Raw genomic sequence first — 16,011 nt, 5'->3', positions numbered from 1 at the left:
TCCTCTAAGGCTCCTTTCTCCTTCTGTGGCTCTCATTCATCTTGTCCTCAGTGTGGGCACTTCCCAAGGCTCAATTCCCTTCTTTCTTCAAGCTTCAGTAGTGGTTTTCAACCCTGGCTGCACATCAGAATCACTCAGAGAGCCTTTTTAAAATGTCCAAGCCCAGATCCCAGCCTAGATCAATAGGATTGGTCAACTTGGCTGAAATATTAGCGCTGTGACCCTTGGTCATGTAACTGAACCTCTGAAATTCAATTTCTTTGCTTGTAAAATTAAGATAATGTTAAAATCTGCTCCATCAGATTGCCTAATACATTCTTATTCCCCATAATAACAGCAAATATCATCTCTTCTTTCTTTTCATTTATTTAAGGCCTGTGTTTCCTTGAAAACTAAGTCTTTCCTCCTTCCCTCAGCCTCCATAATCACAATTTATTTTTGCTTGTTTGCAAATCACACTCAAAACTCAAGATGGGCCTGTAAAAATAAAATGGTCTCCTCGCTGATCTTCCTACAACTGTTACTGTCACCTTTCAATTCTTTCTCTACACAGCAATCCGACATTCCAGAGTGATCTTAAGAAAAATTAGTTCCTGTTGCTTTCTATTTTTTTTTTTTTTTTACATTGCTTTCTATTTTAAATCTAACAATGAATTCTCTTTGTTCTTAGGTTAAAATCCAAATTCTCTAACCAGGCTACAAAGTTCTGTGAAACCTGACCCTCATCATGCTTCCCTCTCACTGACTTTCATAGTCTGGTCCCACTGGTTCTAATCTGCTATATTCTTTCCCACCTTGGAGACTTGCTCATACTGTGCGCTCTGCCAGGAATGATTTTATGCTCACCTTTCTGAAGTCACCTTGATAATTACATCCTTGGTGAACACTTCTCTGACCCTCAGTCCCAGTAGTGTCCCTAGAAAACTCTTCTCTCTACATCCCATAAATATCCTTTGTAATGAAATGTTTTATCATGAACTGAATGGAATAGAGTATGATACTAACTTTTTCTTAATAAACCTCTATATCGTTTGATTTGTTGCCACAAGCATGAATTATATTTGTAATGTTTAAAAGTTATTAAAAAGCATGAGAAACAGGATAATGCTTTTTAAAAGTCATATAGTTGTTTAATGTCTACCTCCTCCCCTAGAATACAAATTCCAAGACGAGCATATTTGGGGCTTGTCCTGTTCGCCACTGTGGCCACAGAATCGACCTAAGCTTCAAACACAGGAGGTACTAGATTTATTGAGTGAACACCATTGACTGAGAAGGACAGGACATGAAAACTGAATGGGAGGCTAAGCACTAACCTTGCCCAGAAAGGAGATGGCCCTTAGTCCCACTTAGAGAACATGAGGGGCTGGAACACACCCGGGCCTGTCCGAGTCAACATCTTAGTCAAGAGCTTCCTCCCAGCCCAAGACTGGGGCAGGAAGGCTCTTAAACAGTGGACGTGGTTGAAGTCTCAAGAGGGAGGCAGCATTCATGTGACTAGTTACTGGCATCTGACTAGTTAAAAAATAGGACCTGGGCAGACGCTACAGGTAAATCTAGGGGGTCATCATTATACTTTTTAAAAAATTTTAAGCTTTTCTAGTTATCATTTTGTAATTATAATTGTCTTCATTATGCACATGGCCCTTAACATATGCAGGTTGGTATTATAATTTATACAAATATATATCTGATCTCCAATTTCCCAATTGAATCCACAATTCCTTACATACGAGGTTTTTGTTTATAAGTGTTTGCATGCCCTGACCTGGCACAATCTGTATCAAATTCCCTAGAAATGGATATAGCTAACATTCTTTCACCCAAGGAAAGTGTTCAAAGCTTCCATATTTCTCAGATACTTTCTAATGCTTAATTTTTTTTTAACATTTTATTTATTTATTCATAAGAGACACAGAGAGAGAGAGAGGCCGAGGGAGAAGCAGGCTCCCTACTGAGCAGGGAGCCCGATGCGGGACTCGATCCCAGGACTCTGGGATCATGACCTGAGCCGAAAGCAGACGCTTAACCATTTGAGCCACCCAGGCACCCTCTAATGTTTAATGTTTAAATAAATGCAGCAAACTTTCACACTTATATCACCGAAGTTTGTGGAAGTTTCTTTGATTTTCACTGACCTTTAGTGGGTTTCTTTGGTTTAGAAAATTTTTTTAACATTTTATTTATTTATTTATTTGAGAGAGAGAGAGACACACAGTGGGAGAGGGAACACAAGCAGGGGGAGCGGGAGAGGGAGAAGTAGGCTTCCGCTGAGCAGGGAGCCTGCTGTGGGACTCGATCCCAGGACCCTGGGACCATGACCTGAGCCGAAGGCAGACGCTTAATGACTGAGCCACCCAGGCGCCACTGGTTTAGAAATTTTTGACAGAGCACTTGCATATAGATGCCTGTAATGTTATCTGAACAAATGAAGTTGATATTTTAATGAGAACGTGTGCCTTGCAAGCAATAAACTATTTCTCTATGGCTTTAAACATAGGATATGCTTTGTAAGTTACAGGAATTGCCCAATGAGATCTTTTGTTGTCCTGGGATTCTGTTGCGGTAACTAGTAGGCTTTTGACATGGGGTTTGAGGGCTTTTCTCTTTTGGGGGCAACTTATGTTGTGGTAGAGCAGAAGGAGACTGGAATCCATTAATTTTGCACATGATCATAGCTGTGTCCTTCAACAAATAAAAATACGTGAAATAGGCTCCAGGAACTCTCACCTCCAAAAATCCAAGGATAACAAAGGCATATTGAATCTGCAGTTTTATAAAAACAATGCTGATTGATCCCTTCCCTCCTAGGAATCTGAATTATAGGTGATAAGCCTAGGTTTTGCTCTTTTCCCATAATTTAACATACCTTGAGGTAAGACATGTTTGACTGAGGTTGCCTTAAGATAGCACAAATTCAAGTCATTGTGTGACTTCAGTAAGATTACGTTTATTAACCCAGGTTACCCATGATGACGGTTTCCAGGCCAACAGCATGAAATGAGGTTTTTTTTAAAACCAAAAAAAAAAAAGTATATTGTTGCTATTTCACAGAAAGAATTATTTATGTGTTAATTCTACCTTACTCATCCAGTTGCTGTTCTGAATAGCTGCATGCTGGCTCTCTTTTTCTCTGCTATATTCTCATAGTTGCTTACTCTCTGCCTGCTTTGACCCTTTCCTCCCCCTAATTAAAGTTAACAGTGTGTGAAAATTTTATGTTTTTATTAGGAATAAAAATTCATAATTTTACAAAGAAACCTATCTGAAATAAAAAGAAATAAAGTGGTAATATACTCAGAAGTTAAAAACAAAATAACGCTGTTACTAGTTTAGGAAGGAAAAGCATCAATTAATTAGCTAAATAATTAATTTAAAATGCGCTTACCATGGATTTTGGTATCTGTGGCTTATTTTATCAATAGTGGCTTGACTTAGTTCTCCACACTGTAAAAGAAAGAAAACCAATGTAACCTAATTCCGGGGTAAATTGGCACCAACATGCCTAACAGTCTATATTCCTAGTCCAAAAGGAAGTCAGGCTGGGAAGTTAAATAGGAGATGGTAAATACAATTAAAAGAACATAGCCTTCTGATTCTTGAACTGAGGGAAAAAAATGCAAGAAGTAAAATAAGTATGATCCTGTGTACTTTATTTCCCCTCTCTGTAAAAGAGAGACATTAGTAGCCGGAAGCGTATAGCCCATAGTCTCAAAGCTCCTTTCTGTTTTTATGATTCTGTCTGTAAATGAGCAGGCATTCTTAACCACTGCTCAGACTCAAACAGTCGAGCTCTTTTTATTTCACCTTATCCTCACAGAATTAGGAAATGTGGTGGCAATAATGTAGGAAAGAGCTGGGTTATAGGCAGCCTGTGGTAAAGTGCAGATCTGAAAACTCCTTTCAGAAAGCATAATTTAGAACATGGATAAAATATTTGTAGCTTAGGACCAGTTCCCACATAAAAAAAATCCCCACACTCTCTCATGTACATTGAAATGATCTATTATCACTGAACAAATGACCTTTCTATATGGGCTCTTTACCCCAGGAACTAGCCAATTGATGGCACATCTTATGAATAGGCAAATGGGAATAGAGGCGTCAAATTTATATTGGAAAGGGTTTCGGTTTATAATCATTACTCAATTTTCCATACTTGGGTTGGGAAACCATGATCTGGATTATCAAAATATTTCACTTGAGTTTTGGAATGCATTTTTCACTTACATTGATGTGGGATGCTATATTCATAACATCTCGAAAAGTAGCAAGATTGTATTATAATTTCAACATCAGAGGAACTATTTAGTACTTTTTTTTTTTTTAACCCTCTCCTTTTCTTCCTTTTCCCTCAAGCTTTACCTTAGGACTTTCCTGATCAAGTCCTTCAGAGTTATTTGTGTTGGGAAAAAAGATCTATTTACTTGTCATCTTCTCAGAGATGAAGTTGAAACCTTGATCACTTCTAACTCTGTAATATTCATGTATAAAATACATAAACAAAGGAAGGGTCAAGAAAAATAAGAATAAATAAGGTTTAAATGCAAGGGTGGCCCATTATTCCGTAGAAAATTTGAAAAGTAGTAATCTGTATAGATAATGGTATAACTTTCTCAGTTATTTCTGACATGTGATTCCCTAAAAATTGATCTTATCAACTGACTTACAAATAATTTTGTTATCATCATTTTGACAAATTTTCCCAGGAACTGGACAATCTTCTTTGATCTTTGTTCCCGTTTTTAAAACTCAGAAATTGCATCGTCTTAATCTGGAAAGACTTTTGCTATCCCCCTTTTGTCCTTTAGTTATCAGTGTATAATATCTTAAAAAATTTACCTAAAATAAGCTGTCAATTTATTAATGAAATCCATCACCGTTTATTTGGATAATCTTGCTGCCTGTGGTGTTAAATCTAATGAAATTCAAAATCAAAAAGATCTTTTTTTTTTTTACTGGTCAGTTGTTCATAAGAGTAAAGAAAAGACTGAATTAAAACCTAACTCAACATCTTCATAGAAACAGGTAACAACAGATTAGTACAGTCTCTGTCTTGAGGAAATCAGTTACTTTGAATGTTTTAACTAGCACAAATAATCATAACTCAAAAGAGGGTATTTCCTATTAAGTAATCTTTAAAGAAGTCTAGGCATTACTAAAAGGGAAATATCTGCTAACTACATTCAGGTACTGTGGATTAGATACGATTTCTGAAATGAGTTAGAACCTGTTCAATTTGAGTTAACTGCAGACATTTGGGGCCCATTCTAGTTAACAACGGAAATCATTGCTTAACACTTTCACTTTTAATCTCAAACCACTTCTAGTCTAGTCCTGACATACTTAAGAAATCTTTTTGGGACTGATCGTTGAGGAATCCTCTTGCTTTTTTACTGTATGTGAGTCAACATGCTTTTCTTAATAGAGCCAATATGTATGTATGTATGTATTTAACTAGGAAGAACTATTTTCCATCTCTGTTTAACTATGAGGTCTTTCTTCCCAGTAGAATGAATACAATGGCAATGCATGTCAAGAATGCATAGACACTAGGGTTTCTCTTCTCTCTCCTCCTCCTTGGTAACATAGAGCTCTTAGTACCAAACATTTGAGTGGAAAATTCCCTAAGGCTACCTTTTCTTATGCTAATGTATTTTTTCTTCACTTGCCTCAATTTGCAAAATATTACTGTTAACCCCTTAGGTGTCTTTCTTCCCACAGCCTATGAGAAGCATTCTCATTGTTGTAGCTGGATCACCGAATTGCATAATGTTGCCTATTCTAGACTGGAACTATTGAAGGGAGAAAGGGGCATAAAGGCCTTTGTATGAATGGCGCATTTGAAGTATTCATTTTATATTCAGAGCATGAGTAGAAACAAAACAATTCTTTCTGAAAAATGTCAGTATTTAAGGCATGGATTCTGTGATGCATTTTTTTGTATTAAAATGCAAAAAATGAACAATGCAGAGACCCATACTTCATTTTTTGCTACATTATATACGGGCTTGAGTTCCAACATAAATTATATCCTGGTATCTCTTTTTGTAACTGCAGTGTTTTTAAATAATTTGAATTAATACATCAACTTTCAGCAAATAGATTAAACATTGGGTTTTATGAGTTTGTTGACTATGGCCCCAGCATCGCTGTTTTCTGGGCAGTAGCCAAATAATGAGCAACATATTCCATCATGTTTCTAATGTGCTTATAATAATATAATTCAAAAATCCATGCAGGCAAGAAGATACAGTATATATAAACACTAGTGATACTGGATCCCATTTATTGAGACATTATTCTAGATACTATGATAAGAGCTTTACACACTTATCTCACTTAATCCATTTAACAGTGCTCTAAGGTATTATTATTATCCCTACGGTAGGCAGAATTCTTAGATGCCCCCCACTATTCTCATCCCTTGGTGTGTATACCTTCTCCTAGATATTCCACCAAATACTGATCTAATTACTGTTATGAAGGGATTTTGCAGCTGTAATTAAGACCCTAATTCAGGTGAATTTAAGAAAAGGGAGATTATCCTCAGTGGACCTTCCTTAACCAGGTGAGCTCTTAAAAGGATCTAGGCTCTTCCTGGCAAAGGGGATTTGAAGTGTGAGAGGTATTTGATATGGGGGAGACTCTCTGTGCTTTTCTTTTTTAAAAAAGATTTTATTTATTTATCTGAGAAAGAAAGAGCACGAGAGGGGAGAGGGTCAGAGGGAGAAGCAGACTTCCCACTGAGCAGGGAGCCCGACGTGGGACTCGATCCTGAGCCTCCAGGTTCACGACCTGAGCCGAAGGCAGTCGCTTAACCAGCTGAGCCGCCCAGGCGCTCTCTGTGCCGGTCTTAAAGATGGAGGGGGGCTACGTGGTAAGGAATGTGGGCAGCTTCCAGATGCTGAGAAGGGCCCGCCACTAAGAGCCAGCAAGGAGGTGGGAAACCTCAATCCTACAACCACAAGAAACTGAAATCTGCCACAACCACATGAACTCAGAAAAGACAGCAAGCCTCAGATGAGATCACAGCTCCAGCGGACACCTTGATTTCAGCGTTCTGACACCCAAGCAGAGAACCCAGCCATGTCTTCCGGGGGACCTCTCACCTACAGAACTGTGAATAAATAAATGGGTGCCGCGCAGAGAACCCAGCCATGTCTTCCGGGGGACCTCTCACCTACAGAACTGTGAATAAATAAATGGGTGCCGCTTTAAGCTGCTAAATTCGTGGTAATTTGCTATGCCCCATAGAAAACTAATACAATCCCCATTTTACAGACGGGAAAACTGAGACGTTATAAAAAATAGGCAGCCTAGCATGCAAAGGGATAAAAAGGGGGAAATGAAAAGTTCTTCAACTGGCTACTTTCACTTATAAAGTCACATTCAGTTTTTCACTAAAACCACGAACATAGATTTGCCCTGAAAAGCATTATGAACGTTAGTTGCCCCATTTATTCTCAGAGAGAAGGCAAATATCTGTTATTTTCTCCCCATACTTCTCCAGGACAGTAAATGTTCTCCTTATTCATTCTCTATTCAAGATACCCAAGGATTTTCTTTTAAAGCAAGACTAGAACTCGTTCTGTTGGGAATCGTTAGGATTTGTGATAGTAATCATTCTACTATCAGCCCTTTGTCCAGAGTGGGTTGATAATCCAGGGTCTGATATCTGCACAGAGTCAATTATTGGAGCTACAGAGAAGCTACACAAGAGCTTCCCAACTCTCTGTTTGTGCTCAGGGCATAGTTTCTGAAATAGAATCAAGTACGTGTTTTGCAAGTGTTTTCACCCTTGGAGTTTTCTAATGTGTTGGCACTGCTGTTAATTCAAAGGTTAAAAAGTGTGCTTCTCCCAAGTTAATTGTCCAATTAGCTTTACAACACAGAATTACACGCAGGGTGGCAGCTCAGGCTGTAAGAACAGTTACAGTATAACTAAGTCTCAGTAAAAAAAAAAAAAAAAAGATGGTAAATAGTTTTCAAATGCCTATGGAGTAAGCTAGGAGTACAACAATTCTCAGTCGAATGCACACTTAAAACTTCATTTCTTCCCTTCTGCGACTTGGTCTCTGCTCAAAGACAGTGCATGAGAAGTGAAGCCATCTCCACGCCCATCTCTCATTACTTAGTGATAATCATCTATACCATGCTAAGCAGTAGGGAAGTGGTGTTGATGTTGTCAGTACAAAGTTAAATGAAAGAGATCTCAGACCTCACGTTGCTTAAAACAATTTAAAATGTGGCACCTGCACCCCAATGTTTATAGCAGCAGTGTTCGCAATAGCCAAACTAGGGAAAGAGCCCAGATGTCCCTCGACAGATGAATGGATAAAGAAGAGGATACACACACACACACACACACAAACACACACAGTGGAATATCACTCAGCCATCAAAAAGAATGAAATCTTGCCATTTGCAACAACACGGATGGAACTAGAGGGTATTATGCTGAGCGGAATAAATTAGAGAAAGACAAATACCATAGGATTTCACTCGTATGTGGAACTGAAGAAACAAAACAGATGAATATACGGGAAGGGAAGGAAAAATAAAATAAGGTGAAAACAGAGAGGGAGACAAACAATAGAGACTCTTAACAATAGGAGACAAACTGAGGGTTGCTGGAAGGGAGGTGGGTGAGGGGAAGGGGTAATTAGTTGATAGGCATTAAGGAGGGCACGTGATATAATGAGCACTGGGTGTTATATGCAACTGATGAATCACTAAATTCTACCCCTGAAACTAATAATACACTATATGTTATTTAAATTGAATTTAAATTAAAAAACATATGAGTAAATACCCAAATATATAATTTTAACAACATAAAAAAATAAAATGTGGCTGGGCTTGTGCAGTCCAATTGCTGACAGGAGTCACAATAAAAACTTCCACAACAACAACAACAACAACACAAAGACACTTTGCTGTGAGTTCTTCTCCCAACAGCCGAGGGAGCTTACACAGATTCCTAACAACACCTACTTTTAGTTCTGTTTTATTTCTACCCAAGGATATAGCTGGGACCACATAGCAGGGACCCCCTATATTTAGTGCATCATCTTCACTTTGCTCAATTAAGATTTCTTGATATCCTAGGTTCAGTCCTGGGGAGAAAATAGATTACTCCAGATTGCTAGTCTTGTTTACTACGCATTCTATGCATTTTTGTCAATACCAATGAAGTACTCTGGGAGTGTTGTACCTGCATAGTAGGGAAAACTATAATCCTAAATTTATAGTAATTTTATTTTTTATTTTTTTTTAAGATTTTACTTATTTATTTGACTTATTTATCATGACCTGAGCTGAAGGCAGACGCTTAACGACTGAGCCACCCAGGTGCCCAAATTATAGTAATTTTAGAATTTTTCCCAAAGATCTTCAAAAGCCAAGATAAATGCCAGATTTTTTTAAAGGGGGGAGGGGCAGAGGGCAAAGAGGAGAGAGAATCCTAAGCAGGCTCCACGCCCAGCGCAGAGCACAATGCAGGGCTCAGTCTCACGACACTGAGATCATGACCTGAGCCGAAATCAACAGACGCTTAACGGAATGAACCACCCAGGTGTCCCTGAATGCCGGATTTAGAAAACAGATGTCCTGGTATTTTAACCACCTATGCTGGGGGTATTAGATCACATGCAAATTTCACAATTCTTTGGAGCTTGGCTATGGAGTTAAACCACAGGTTTACTAGAATCCGATCTAATTTACACAGTCTTTTCTTAGTTTTGTATTTCCTTATCATCATCAAATAATATTTGTTGAAAACTGATGGCGTATGCTTAATTACTAACTTTAGGTAGTATGATTTAAAAAAAAAGTGATGTTTACCATTAGACACATACTCAAGATGTTATGTCAAGCCCTGCAAGAGTTAGTAACCACCATAGCATATTTTAAGCCTTCCTTAATTAAGGAATAAAATCACCCCCAGGCTCTAAGTTACAGAGTTTCTTTTCTTTCTTTCTTTTTTTCACATTTCCACATCTTAACAAAAGATGTGAAAATTAAGATGTATTTTTTTTTTCCCAATTTGCCAATGGTCTCTATAAAGTCACCTCACCAAGAGAGAGAAAGCCGTGTTTGCTTAGGGCGTCAGTCGCACCGGGGCTGGGCTGCCCGGTAAAATGTGGCATGGCAGTGTCTCCAGCTACCCACACAGACGCTTCCCGTCCCAAACACATTATTCTTCACAGAACTGCTCTGAACACAGTACAGAATGCAAAGCAGTGATGCGTGCCTCCCTTGTTGTTTTCATGGTCTGTTAGAGAATGGAAACATCAAACATAAAATCTATTTTCCAGAAGTTCAGCCACAAGTAAGATTTTACAAGGAAATTAGTTCCTTCAGTTTATCTGAGGCATCCTTTAAAGCCACATTTTGTAAAATGGGGAAATATAACATCTCTGTATCAGGAGGTTAATGGTGTTAATATATTATTTTGGAGAAGAGGGAGGGTTATTTGGCCTCCCTCACCGGTGTTTCTCTTCCCTCATAGATGGTCAGCATGTGGCACTCCCTCACGGAAGCCTTCCTGTGGTATCAGAAAATGCATGACTTTATTCAGCGCCTAAGGATGAAAGGTGCTAATGTAATTATTTTTATATTAAACCACAAACTGTTAGAATACAAATAACTCTAAGAAATATAAAGTGAGAGCTAAACACACGCCCAGCTGGGGAAGAACAGCAGCAATGCAAAGAGGTGCCTAATTTTAGAAAAGCTATTTTCTGTTTTGCTTTTATAACTTGGTTGATAAAAGGAGCTTTATTATCTTTTTAAAATCTTCTATATTGATAATAACATCTGGGGCGCTGTGTGGCTCAGTCGGTTAAGCATCTGCCTTCGGCTCAGGTCACGGTCCCAGGGTCCTGGGATCGAGCCCCGCATCATTGGGCTCCTTGCTCAGCGGGAAGCCTGCTTCTCTCTCTCCCACTCCCCCTTGCTTGTGCTTGCTTTCTCTAACTTTCTCTCTGTCAAATAAATAAAATCTTTAAAAAAAATCTGGAGATTAGGAATGTGAAATCCTAGGAATTCTAATGAGACTGTATGGGATTTTCCCAAGTAAACCCAGAGGTAAATAAGAAACACTCAGAAATTCTGAAATATGTGATTGGTGGTCAACATATTGATCACCTCCACACTGGCAATCTGTTTCCCCAGGTGAATTTGCAGATTTTCTAGGACACTGTTGTGTGAGGGTGTATAGTTTGGAAGAACGCACGGGGCTGTGCTGGGACACACAGAAAAGAAGGGGAGGTTCACTAAGACCTCTGTCTTCTTTTTTTCCATAATGCTGAAGATTGTGTTTGATGATATGTTTTGAAGCACTGTAAAGTGCTTATTAAATAGAAATTGAAAAATAACTAGTACCAAGCTATTTCTCACTGTATCAAATATGTGGGGGTGATAGCTACTCATAATTCATTTTAATAGTGTAAATGAAGTCTCTGGGATGCCAATGAAGCAGAATGGAAGGCTGGGAGAAAATTGAGAGAACCTTGAGGAAATGATGCACACTCTATAAGAGAAGGCAGTTGGGATTGACCCCAGCCAGACCCTGCCTGACAAAACAATGATCATGCAGATGTGCGCTTCACATGGTGGCTCCAAGTCGAAGGTTCTGACCATTTTCGATCTTTTCATCTCATACATGCTGTACGCCCACTAAGCCCTTGAATCCAAGCCTGGGTTGAAATCCCAGCTCTACCATTTACTAGTGGCACAGCCTCAGACAAGAAACCCACCCATCAATACCTCCAGTTTCCTTAACTGTAAAACGGAAATAATTACAGAAACTTCCTCACACAGTAAATACTCAAGGTCTTTTTACATTTGCTTTCTCTAAATAAATTCACAGAGAGAAAAAATGTCTAATGAAGCAACCAAACCTGGATCGGTTTATTCATAGCCATCAAGAAACTCAATGTCTCATCAAAAGTCTGTTCAAATATCCCTAAAACCATCACAGGGAAGACCTCTGCATTTCTTTTTTTTTTTATAAAGAAAATTTCTTTTTATTTTATTTTATTTTATTTATTTATTTGACAGAGAGAGAGAGCACAAGCAGGGGGAGTGGCAGGCAGAGGGAGAGGGAGAAGCAGGCTCCCTGCTGAGCAGGGGGAACCTGATGCGGGACTCGATCACAGGACCCTGGGATCATGACCTGAGCCGAAGGCAGTCTCTTAACCAACTGAGCCACCCAGGCACCCAGACCTCGGCATTTCATAACCCGGGAATTTGTGGCATTTACAAATAAGGCAGAAATTTCAAAGTCTTGAAGATTTTACTTTTTATTATACTTTACTGTATCGCATAAAAATATATTGATGGGTTCCCATAAAGTTCTCTTTATTACTTTCTATAGATTTTCAAGTTGTTATACTACATGACATATTGTTGTATGTATACTACATGACATGGTTGTAATATATGTTATGATTAATTGGTTTAATATTGTCTTTGGGATCACACCTAAGAGGAGTTAGTCATTGAGTCCAGTATAGCATTGTTTCTGTAGGAAAACCAGATGACTTAAATCATCTGGTCCTGAGGTCAGAGTGCAGGACCAGAAAATGGCACCAGGAAGCCAGCTGATACTATTGAGGTTTGGGTTAAGGAGAGAACGAGGGGGAGGGGAGACCTGCCCAGCTAAGAAGGAGTTAGAAATGCCCCTCAGTTTAGCATGGGGTTGAAACCAAAATCGTTTCAATGGTCTTCATATATTCTTTTTTTGGTGGGCAGCAAAGCAAAATTTATTGAGTGATAATAAAGTGATTGTACAAAGCTCCTGAAGAGGGAGGGGACCTGAGAGGGTTGCCCGGTCTTCATATATTCTTGTAGAAACATCACATATAGTTTGGCAGAGACTAAATCCATTTTTTAAAAGGGGAAGAAGAAGAATGTACTGCTCTTAAATCTGAGATAATAACAAAAGCAATGAGCTTTACCGGTTTATACACACACGTACTATGATGACATTGCAGCCCAGATAAACTTGAGTAGGAAATAGCTGAACATAAAAAGATCCAGAAAAGAAACCCGATATTGTGATTTTTACTGACCTCTGTGATGTGGGGACATTTTTCACATGTCAGTCTGGAAGTTACTATCTTTCTACCAAAATGCAGATGCTCTATTAAACCCTTCCTGGTGCCCCAAATAGGAGAGACCATTCCCAGGCAGGAAGCAGGTGCCCCAGGCATTTTGCGAAGAGTCTAACGGAGGTGCCTGAGCATCCTTAGCTGCCAGTCTTATACAAACCTGGAGCGGTGGACTAGAAAGAGTAGCTGTTCAGGCTATAAAAACCCACTAGATGAAGGTTTGTGCTTAAAATCATAGTTTTGAGCAACTGCAGTGAGAGACACCGAGGAGTCTCTGAAATTAGGCTGAAACAAAGTGCTGTTTTCACTGGGGTTGTTATGCACAAGGATGGTGGAGGGATGTAGAAAGGGTGTACTAAAGACAAGGCACCAGAGAAAGAACAGGAAGTACATTAAGACATCTCCCCATTTCCCTAAGGTACATCAAACTAAGGAATTAACCAGCTCCCTGGTGAGGAGGGGTGTGAGTTAATGCCACAGACTCTCATATACTGTTTGTAATTAAGAGCTCATTTTTACGCATGGAGCGTGTGTATTTGTATCAGCTCAAATGTCAATTCACGCCAAGTCATATGGATCGGAAGTAACTGCCTGAAACACTGGGTTGGTAAGGAATCTAATTCTGAGGCTAGACTCAAAAACAAATATTGCCTTAGATGGAGAGAGGGAGCCAGGCCTGGGTGTGGAGGGGAAGATCAGGAGCCTTGATGACAAAGTCTAGGCCTTAACCGGTGGATAAATTATAGACGGTTATTCGCTAATATGTGCAGTTGACCCTTGGACAACATGGGTTTGAACTGTGCAAGTCTACTTTTATGCGGAACTTTTTTGACTACAGTACAGTTCTGTAAATGTATTTTCTCTTCCTTATGATTTTCTTAATAACATTGTCTTTTTTTAGTTTATTGTAAGGATACAGTACATAGTACATATTCAAAATGTCATAATCATCATCATCAACTGTTTTATATTATCCATAGGCTTCTGGTCGACAGTAGGTATTAGTAATTAAGTTTTGGTGGAGTCAAAAGTTATACGCAGATTTTCAGCTGTTGGGTCAGCACGCCTAACCCCTTCATTGTTCGAGGGTCAAATGTACAGTCATTCTCAGTGAATCTTGTCGTTCTCGTTATAAAGTTCTGAGTCCAAGGAATCCTATAAGGTATTAAGGTTGTGATGAGACAGGCACCGCTTTGGAAACAATTACTGTCAAAAGCCCAGGGCCAAGAAGGTGCACAGAGGATAGGCAACAGCTTTCGCAGCTTATGCCAAACAAGACCAGCTTCTGAGTGTGCCACAAGCCGGGGGCGGGGGGGGGTGGGAACGCGGGATCACTGTGTGGTTCAGACTTCGTCCTACAGGGGTTGAGAAGACAGTGCTACCGAACAGAGTAGTGATTTAAAGCCATCTGGGAAATATGAATGGAAGAAACAGAATAAATTCCTTCCTGGAAGGCTAGCTTGTGGCTGATATCTCTTTTGGATTCACAGCTTGTTTCAAAGTCCAAGGAATAGGCAAACGTGTTCTTAATTTGAAGATAAAGAAGGAAGAGAAGCTATACACACTCAAGATGGGCCGACAGACACAGGGCGTCACCCAGGAGAAGCAAAAAGGCAACAAAAGTTATGGACTCTGTTCAAATCAGCCACCTCGCTTGGGCTGTAGTCTTCTTGCTGGTGGCCAGTTTTGATATTTCGTCAGCTTTCTGGTCTTCGTCTTTCTTGCTTACAAGGACTAGGATGCAGTTTAAATACCTGAGCATCTGTTCCATTAAATGATGCTGAGTAACATTAAATACAACCATGGTACTAAGAGCTGACACGTGGATGTCAACCACGTGCCAGGCATCAGACCTCAGGTGTTCCTTGTGGTCTCATATTTAATCCTCACCACGTAACAAAAATAATATTAAATGCATAGAGTGCTTGATATGTGCCAGGCATGGTTCCCAGCCCTTTACAACCGTTAACTTGCTTACTGTTTACAACAGCCCTGTAAGGTAAATACTAAGACTCATCGTGAAGAAACCAAAGAACAGAGGTTAAGGAACTTGCCCAAGGGCACTCACAGCAAGTAGGTGGGCAGAACCAGGATAGGAATTCCGGTGATCTTGTGACACAGGCACTCTATGCACTGTCATGTGGAACAGAAGTGAGCAGGGACCCAGAGAGGTGAACTCTCTAGCGTAGGGTCACAGAGCGAAACCTAACTCACAGTCAGGATTTGAATCTGGCTCTGTCTGACCTCAAAGACTGAGCCCCCAAGGACTCTCTCCCACTGCCGTAGGCTGGGCCAGAAAAAAATTTTTTCTTTTGTTAACCTTTACCATATGAGGCTGTGCTATACTGCCTTTTAAGCATTTGAGGAAATCCAATTATTTCGTGATTGATACATGTTCAATTTTCAGATAGTGCAAAAGCCTGCCTGGAAAAAAAAAAGTCTGAATTCCACCTGGTTCTCTTTTGTTTCAGAGGAGACTGGGCTCATGCCTCCATACACATCACCCAAGGGAACCACGACAAGGTTTCTAAGAACCCTTTGGCTAATTACCCTGAATTATTTGATACAAAGGCATTATCAACACAGTGCATTTTAAAGATCCGGAACTCTCTATTTCGGCTTGTGGATGATGTCCAGCACAGGCTTCTTTTATACCACCCACTCAGAATGCAGTGCTAGGATGGGGGAAGTATGTGTGAATGTCGCAGCATAAATGTGAATCTGAATGCACTCCAAAGCCAAACACAAATGCTTTTGGATTATTCATGGCTTCCTTCTCTTCACACCTCTCCTCTCATGTATTAAAGGGACGAAAAGGGAATCATAGCAAGTCCATTTATTCACACATTTATTTTTCTGCAAAACTCAAATCCCATCACTTCTCAATGACAAA

At 39.6% G+C, this 16,011-nt stretch overlaps 1 protein-coding gene across 1 annotated transcript in view; it reads right to left on the bottom strand.

The window, feature by feature from the left end:
- Nucleotides 1–16,011, bottom strand: part of SPMIP2 (sperm microtubule inner protein 2) — an 86,800-nt gene that overhangs the window by 32,160 nt on the left and 38,629 nt on the right. The window contains exon 3 of the mRNA XM_028104339.2: nucleotides 3,389–3,447. Within this exon, the coding sequence (XP_027960140.2) occupies nucleotides 3,389–3,447 (59 nt within the window). The remainder of the gene's footprint in view (nucleotides 1–3,388; nucleotides 3,448–16,011) is intronic.

The sequence above is a fragment of the Eumetopias jubatus genome, unplaced genomic scaffold (genome assembly GCF_037043125.1).
Source record: "Eumetopias jubatus isolate StellerSeaLion01/CBP00866 unplaced genomic scaffold, mEumJub1_p1.0 scaffold_2, whole genome shotgun sequence".
NCBI lineage: Eukaryota > Metazoa > Chordata > Mammalia > Carnivora > Otariidae > Eumetopias > Eumetopias jubatus.
The sequence above is the reverse complement of the archived record's forward strand: the minus strand, read 5'-3'. Positions and strand labels throughout refer to the sequence as shown.